At 47.9% G+C, this 8,024-nt stretch overlaps 1 protein-coding gene across 2 annotated transcripts; it reads right to left on the reverse strand.

Annotated features, from left to right (window-relative positions):
- Positions 1–684: 684 nt before the first annotated feature.
- On the reverse strand, positions 685–8,024 carry Rbp4 (retinol binding protein 4). Of its 2 annotated transcripts, none has more exons than XM_034509787.2 (6): positions 8,009–8,024; positions 7,568–7,696; positions 7,346–7,482; positions 7,084–7,190; positions 2,323–2,535; positions 685–965 (listed from the first exon to the last, which is right to left on the reverse strand). In XM_034509787.2, exons 2-6 carry the CDS (start codon positions 7,676–7,678, stop codon positions 928–930), a joined length of 606 nt encoding a protein of 201 aa, XP_034365678.1. In that variant the 5' UTR covers positions 7,679–7,696; positions 8,009–8,024; the 3' UTR covers positions 685–927. The 2 variants fall into 2 exon arrangements, with proteins under 2 accessions (XP_034365678.1, XP_034365668.1); XM_034509777.2 differs by lacking the exon at positions 8,009–8,024 and adding an exon at positions 7,813–7,964.

Consider the following 8,024-nt stretch of genomic DNA (forward strand, 5'->3'; position numbering starts at 1 on the left):
GGCGTTCGGTGTGAGCATCTCGTGGTCCTTAAAAACATCGGCAAAGCAATTCCAGTACACTTCACAAATGTCCTCCTGTCTGAACCATTTCCACAGCGCCTCCGCATGCTCGCAGACATTGTATTGACTCTGTCTATCCTGTCAGGCAGGGAGCAATTGCTTCCCAAGTTAAATGAGAGAAGCCACAAAACCGGCCCGGAAATCTCATAGCTCCAAACTGGATTAGAGTTAAAACTAAGATCCTCTGGTACCATGGCCTTGCTGAAAAACAGGCTCCTGGAAACCCCTGGGGAACTGAGACAATTACTACTGATGGTGTGTTCCTGCTTACTTCCTCTGCCCCCATCTGAAATACAATGTGAATCCTGCTAGAAGCAATGAAGAACAGAGTGACTTCCTAGAGTTCCCTCTGAGCCATGTTTCTCAGCCTCCCAACTCTTTCCAGAGGTGAGCTTTCTCTCCTGCTCACCTCATGGGGTCTGGGCTGACAGCTGTAGGTTTGATGGTGTGATCACTCACATCCTCTTTCAGCTGTCAGTGCCTTGGTAGGCCATTTTTAAAGACTTTCTTAGGTCTTAAAACCCTTTCTTAGGAAGTTAAACACTAGTCTTTAATGTGGAGATTAGGTCTTCTTGGCATCTAAAAGTGCAACCCAACCACAAATAAGTCTTCAACTCCTAGGAAGATGGTGACTCTACGTTTAATAAATCAAGTTTGGATTCCCAAGCTTCAGATGTCTCTCAGGGGACTTCAGTAAGACATACATTTGTGTGAACAGATTCAGTCCTTCCCATGTATTTAGGCGGTGGTTTAACGTCCACCTAGAGAAGGGAGGGGAGGTGGGGAAACTCAACTTCTAAGATAAATAGAGATGAAGACTGGATGAGAGTCAATCAGAAGTTTTCAAACTTTACATCCTTGACGTTGCTACAAACTGTTTCCTGAGGGCGTGCTTTGACAGTAACCTGAAATACAGAAAATAAAACCGTAGTGACAGAGAGGTGGATCAGCGCTTACTTAGATAAATGAACACCCGGGCAGCCATAGAGCAAGCGGCCACTCATAGGCTTCTGTGTGGCTGTACTTCACAAGTTCCCTGACAGTTTAGGCTCGAACTCTTTGAATTCTCCAGGGAGCCGCAGGGCTGAGGGCACAGGATCTGTAGCATGAATCACTTTCCATTTATCTTACGAGATCGATTCCACCCCATGGCATCTGCAAGTGCCTCGAAGCCCATCCTTTTACCTTGAAACATGAGGGCCACGCCAACCTGACCTCAGCTTCACTGCTAAAGCTTCATAGGCTACATGGTGTCCCTGCCCTACCTGTGTCATCAGGAGGTACCACAAGGAAAACCATAGTGACAAATATCTGAGTTTGCATTCAACTTAGCTATCTATTGGAGATTGTGGGCAATGTACGTAACTTTTCTTAGTCTCTGTCTTTCTCACTGGTAGAGTATGTATAGCCATAGTGTCTCCAAGGGTTAACTGGGATGACTTAGGTGAACGGCTTTGTGGTGCCTGGCAGTGACACAATCCTTCACTAGCCCCACTTTCAGCCTCCTCCCGACCCTGCCCTACCTCACCCGTATCTGTACATGTCTGAGCTCACATTGTTGGTATATTGGATTACTGAGATGCCAAAAAACAAAAAAAAATGTTCTTTTCTACACTTTAGCATGACCCTTTTTGGAATTTTGAGGTTCAATTGCCTGTACGAGTGAATGTAGGTCAATTCAAAATAGACAGCCCACTTCCCCACCATGTTTCTGAGTTTTAAGTTAGGATCAGTTGAGGGCAATAGCTATTAAAGTATCCCACAATTATCCTGGAGACTTTCCCTAGGAAACCCAAGTGGAGACCCCGTGAGCTAATTGAGTTGTGTTTGGTTTTGTGAAGAATAAAGAAGAGCTTGGGCCCCAGTCTTCAGAGACCTTGCTACACTGATGCTTTTGTTTATGGTTTTACATAAAATGGCTGCATGTCCTATCCAGTTCTTCACTAGGGACACTTCTTCTCCACTAAACTCTTAATTCCTACAGAACGGTTTCTTGGAGTTGGGGTATCAGAGGCAAAACATGAATATAGGGAGAAGAGCATGGACCTGCTGCTTTGGTTATTGAAAGTGCCAGGGTTTGGTGGGGAAAGAATCTTTAGTCCCTTCTCCGTGTGGCTGATGGCAAAGCCCTAGGAAAAGTTTAATCGAGAAGAACTAAGACTTGGCCCAAAGGTGGCTCCTCAGACAACCTACTTGCACAGGTGGATGTTGCACCCCCTTACCAGCCCAGCCCTGCCAAGCTCCCCAGGAAGCATTGCTTACCATTGTGCTCGATCCACCTGTACTGCCTCTCAAGGCACAGCTCCTCCTGCCGCTGCCTCACCAGCCTCCGAGTCTCTGGGGTCAGGCCATTGGGGTCACGAGAAAACACAAAGGAGTAGCTGTCTGCGCAGGTGCCATCCAGATTCTGCAGGCGGCAGGAGTACTGCAGAGCGAAGGTTTCATAGTCCGTATCGATGATCCAGTGGTCATCGTCTGTAAGTCAGAGAGACACCATGGCCCCGGGAGCCTGACAAACTTGCTACCACAGACACCATGGAACTGGCAGCCTTTCCTTAACGAGAGGCTGCAGAGATTCCTGACAGATCTGTACAACTGGACAAGTGAGAAAGGATCTTGTTCTCTTTACAGAAAGGTATCCTGGCACAGAAGGTACCTCCTTCATGTCTCCTTGATAACAGAAGACACAAATCTTGTCCTGGTATAAAGGGCACCTTATTCATGTCAACAACTCCTTGATAACTGATAGGACAATGTTTTTCTAAAAGACCTCTGAGGATGTACTACTGTCTTCACTACCTACCCTCCAATAACACGTGTCTCTGTCTAATGTCTAAGGACCCTTGACTTAAGTCTCTCCCAACTTGAGGGGGGGGCTGGAGGCCATGGAGCTGACTGGTAGAGGCAACAGCCACACCAACATCTCTTGGGTCCCGGGCCAGCACTCCTGACCAGTTGGGGCCACTGTTACTGCAGGAACTTAGAGCAGGAACATGGCGGTCAGGCCGAGAGCTATCTGGACATGACCCCTTTTACTTTACCTCCCACTACATCTACCCATGTAAGGATTCATATTAGAGAAAAATAGAGAGACCAAACATTAAAGCACAGGAGGCCATTCGTGTCTCCACTGTAAGTCAACAGTGTATGTGGCTCTCTATGAACACTTGAGATGAACTATGAACTACCAGCCTAGGATCTGGCTCAGCCCAAACCCAGACCCACAGGAGCACTACTCAAGAGAGGTCGTGCAGCCCTCCTTCTCAGCCCCTGCTCTCACCAGACAAGAAGAGGAATGAGCCACTCCTTTATCTTCCAGGCTTTCAGAGGCCTGGCCTAAAAGTGTCTCTGGCCCACAACTCATCTGCTAGGCAGTGACCATGAAGTTCCTCAGTGGATGGACCAGGAATAAAAGTCACATGGCTGCTGCTGGGTCACCCTTCACCACAGGCTCCACCCTCCTCCCCAGGTTCCTGAGTATGGGGCAGAGTTTTTCCATCTCTGGATGGTGTCATGGGATCACTGTGTCACAAGGGCATCCTGGGAGCCTGCCTCAGACAAAAAGGCACTCATGTTTCAACTCATTGTCTATGCAGTTAGCCCAGCACATCAGCAGCTTAACGACTTTATCCCCAAATTGTTTCCAGAATATAAAATATGACCCAAGAGCTAACTTTCAGTGCCTGATTTTAGTGCCCTTGGCAACTGCTTTTGACTTAAAAGAAGGCTTGAGTTGGTTTGGCTTATCTCCAGGTTCTTTTTGGCAGAATAGTTCAATCATGAAGAATCCTAACAAACTTCTCCAGATACTCCCTCCTAACTGAAGCGATCTGCCAGGGTACAGCTTAAAAGAATAAACTAAGCCCTCCAGCCTTCTCTCCTGCCATTAGGTAGGGTTCCTTTCGGAAAGAAGCACCCCAAGTCTTCCCAGACATCACCTAGCTGCACACAGTAGACCATGGAGAGAGTACCTGAAGAAGAGACCATGTGGCTGGCAGTCCCTGACTCCCCTCCAAAACCCCAGAATATGTCATTACACTGTGGCTGTCTCCAATGAACTGAGCAGATAGGTCGAGAGCTTAGAAATGCCTAGTTTCAAATGTTCGATAGAGGGAACTGTCTTGGTGGTTAGGTTTCTTAAAAGATCTGCCATTCACTGTTCTCACTTGCTGTGGCCCTAGAAAGTGTTCCCTTGGCTCCTTAGACCTGTGTCTTCCAGGGAAGAAGCTCCCTTTGATTCTCAGGCCTAAGGACCCAACTAAACTAGCCAGGGTACAGATTCCAGCTGATTTCCAAGTAATCATAGCAATACCCTTGGTAAAGGATTGAAGTCTGAGACCCCCATGGTTTGAATTTTCTAGCCCATTGAGTCTCAAACTTCACTGTCAGAAGGAACTCATCAAAGGAATATATTAAAAATGGAGACACTAAGTCTGATTTGGACCCATAAATCTACACTTTGGAAAAAAAATATTGCAACTGATTTAGCTGAAGTTGGCCAAAGGGCAGTGACTTTGAGAAACAGTGATGTAGATGTTAGCTCACATTAAGTAATTGTTCCTCCATTAACAAGGATCCCTTTGCCAAGAGAGTGGCAAAATTTATTTGGGACAAGGAAGAAAGAAATCTTAGTTCATGTTTCTCTGGGAAGGCACAACAAAATAATGATCATAGCTAATATTTGATAAGCTCTTATTATGCACCAAGCTAAACTCGTCTGTGCATTAACATGAGTACTTCTTTAAACGATCTTTTAAACAGGAACTATTTCTTAACTCAATTTGATGCAAAGGAAATCAAATTTTAGAGACTCTAGTCTTCAATTAAGTCTATATTGGACCAGTAGAGGTTGAGACCAATGACCTTCATTTTTGAGATGTCTGGTGGAATGAGAAGAGAAAGAGATCAGCATGCCCAAGGGGGGAGGGGGGCAGCAGGCCAGAGGAGTCTGCTTGCACTCAAGGACAGAGCACAGTATCAGAGTTCTTGCCTAACATGGTTATGGGTTCAATTCCCAGGCCATTTATGGGGGGAAGAAAAAGTCAAAAAAGTAGCAAGGAGTCAACTCCTCATTTCACCTGGCTGACAGGCTCACGGTAAGCCACTAGGTAAACTCTCTAAAGTACTACAGTGGGGACTCAGAACGGCCGGAATTTTCTTGGAACTCCAGCGTCAACTACAGAGCTTTATTACATTTAACTTGCCTTGAATTATTTGCAACCTTATCACAAATATATCCATTTGGTAAGATGTAGAATGGGACAAGGAGAAAGACAGAATTTCTGCCTCCCTGAGTGGCCTGGAACCTCCTGTCCAAATTCACGCTTAATGTAAGTCAAGGTCAAGGAAGGAAATTAGCACAACGAATGAATTTGGAGTTTGTGAAGAAGGTTCCCAGACAGGCAGATTAGACAGTGGAAGACAGACACCTCAAGTGGTAAGGTGGGGGTAAAGGTGGGGCGAATGTTCGTTTATGTCATTTGTGTTAAGAGTTGTCACCAGGTCCCAACAGTTAGCTGTGTGTGTATACCCCTGGGACACTCATTTCTTAACTTAAATAATAAACTCAAACCTGAAGGTGTCTGTGGGTTCTCCCACTCCAGACCCAGACTATAAAACTATAATTTCTTTACCTAAGAGGTAACTAAGAAGCAATAATATCAAACACAGAATTTATGCCTCAGACACTCTTCTTAGCGCTTTCTGCACACCCGTGCATTATACCTTCACAGTTCCACTACCTGGGTGCTGTGATTCTGTCTACTTTGCACAGGAGAAAACTGGGGCACAGAAAAGTTAAGTAGCAACTCAGGGTCCCACAGGTAATAGTTTAGTTAGGATTTGAGCTTAGGTTGTGTGTGGGTGTGTGTGTGTGCATGTGACACACACTCGCACGTGCATGCTTGCACACACACACACACACACACACACACAAGTGCGCATGCGCAAGCTCCTGCATTTGCGTATCTGGAGATAGATTCCAGAGCCTTGTGCATATTAGGCCAATGCTCTACCAATGAGCTACACCTCTAGCCCTCAGGCAGTCTAATTTTAACGGGGCATACTTAACTTTATCCTGCATAGGGTCTTTTGGGAAAGGTAATCTAAGGAGAAACGTATCCTGGATACCCCCTTCGCCCTAGAGAAGTGGTTCTCAACCTTCCTAATCCTGAGGCCCTTTAATACAGTTCCTCACGTTGCAGTGACCACCAACCTTAAAATTATTTTTGTCGTTGCTACGTTATAACTGTAACTTTGCTACTGTTATGAATTGTAATGTAAACATCTGTATTTTCAGATAGTTTTAGGTGAGTCCTGTGAAAAGGTCATTCAACCCCCAAAGGGATTGCAATCCACAAGTCTAGAACAATTGCCTTAGGGGGTAAGGTTAATTCCTTCTCTCTGAGATCTCACGATGCTTCTTCCCACACGAAACTATTCCTTAGTTATCAAGTAGCTTTCAGATTTATAATTTAAGTGAAATGGGCTGGGGGGTGGGGGGGTGGGGGTTAAAGAACATGTTGGTTGTGTGTCCTGAAAAGTACTCTAAGCTTTAGGGAACTTTGTTGGGAGTTCTCAAAATCTTGCCTTGTATATAAGTTTTTAAGGAAAGGAGACTATTGCAACCAGAACACTGCCTGGCTGGTGGTTCACCAGCAGGGCTCTGGGCTGTGTGACCCAGGTTAGACACACGATCCCTTCCTCTTGGATATGGGTCTCTACCTCTGCGGATATTCCAGATTGTCTACTGTCTCCGGGATTCCACCCAAAGAGACAGAGTGGAGTGGTAATGTGGGGAGGCAGTGTGGAGTTGGTAGGTCACAGTGGGGTGACCAAGAAAACGGTACCGACAACCCAAAGATCCTTCTGAACTTGGATCGGATATTTTAGGCTGAGAATCCAGTTGCTTCTAATCCCGCATCCCCTAAATTCAAAGAGGGCTGAGGGTTCTGCCTCTTGAAGCCCTTCTCAAGTCACTGAATAGAAACGCAGTGATTTTCCCTTGTATGCCCCACTACTCACTTCCTCGCTGGAGAAAAGAGGCTACACCCCAGTACTTCATCTTGAACTTGGCAGGATCTTCAGTGTCTGTAAAAGTGCCCACCATGTCTGCACACACTTCCCAGTTGCTGCAAAAGCCAAGAGAATCCTGAGCCAAGCCAGGAAAGGGCTTCTACCCCATCCAAGGTGCTCCTTTCCCTTCCCAGCGGGGGTTGGGCTCCCAGCCAGCCAAAGGCGGGAGGCACCTTGGAACGCGGCACACAGCCCACCAGAGGCCACTGACCTCAGAAGACGGACTCTTCCCTTGGCTGTGGCGCTCATATGACCCTTCTCGTCCACTGAAAATTCAGCGATGATGTTGTCTTGCAAAAAAAGACCCTCGGGGTCCTTTTTGGCGATGGCATACCAGAGCCCAGAGAACTGAGAAAGAGATGAGAGAGTTGGGACTGGAGTCTGGGCTCCACCACCGGCCCGCAGGAATTGGGGGGCCCGGGCTGATACCTACACGAGCCTTGTCGAAGTTCTCCTTGACTCGGAAGCTGCTCACCCTGCAGTCGCGCTCGGCGCTGCCACTTCCCAGAGCCGCCAGCAGCACGAGCGCCCACACCCACTCCATGTCACTCGGGAGTCTGCCCTACGGGACAGGCACCGAGTGAGCGCGGGGCCGGAGGACCGAGCAGCCCGTCTCCCCATCCCGCCCCACCCCACCCTCAGGTCCCCGGGGGGGGGGGGGGACTCGCGACTGCTCACCAGCAGGAGCCTTGTGCAAGCCTGGCCGCCGCGTTCGCGCGCGCGTGGAGCGATGGAGGCGAGCGGCTGCCCGACCTTTATAGCTCCGGGGGGAGGGGGTCGCTCTTTCGTAACCGCGCGGGGTGAAAGACCGCGGGGAGGTGCCGGGGGCGGGAGGGAGGGGGCGGCCAAGCTTGCATAACGCTCCCTGACTCACCGCCTGAACACACGCG

Source organism: Arvicanthis niloticus, chromosome 1, assembly GCF_011762505.2.
Source record: "Arvicanthis niloticus isolate mArvNil1 chromosome 1, mArvNil1.pat.X, whole genome shotgun sequence".
NCBI lineage: Eukaryota > Metazoa > Chordata > Mammalia > Rodentia > Muridae > Arvicanthis > Arvicanthis niloticus.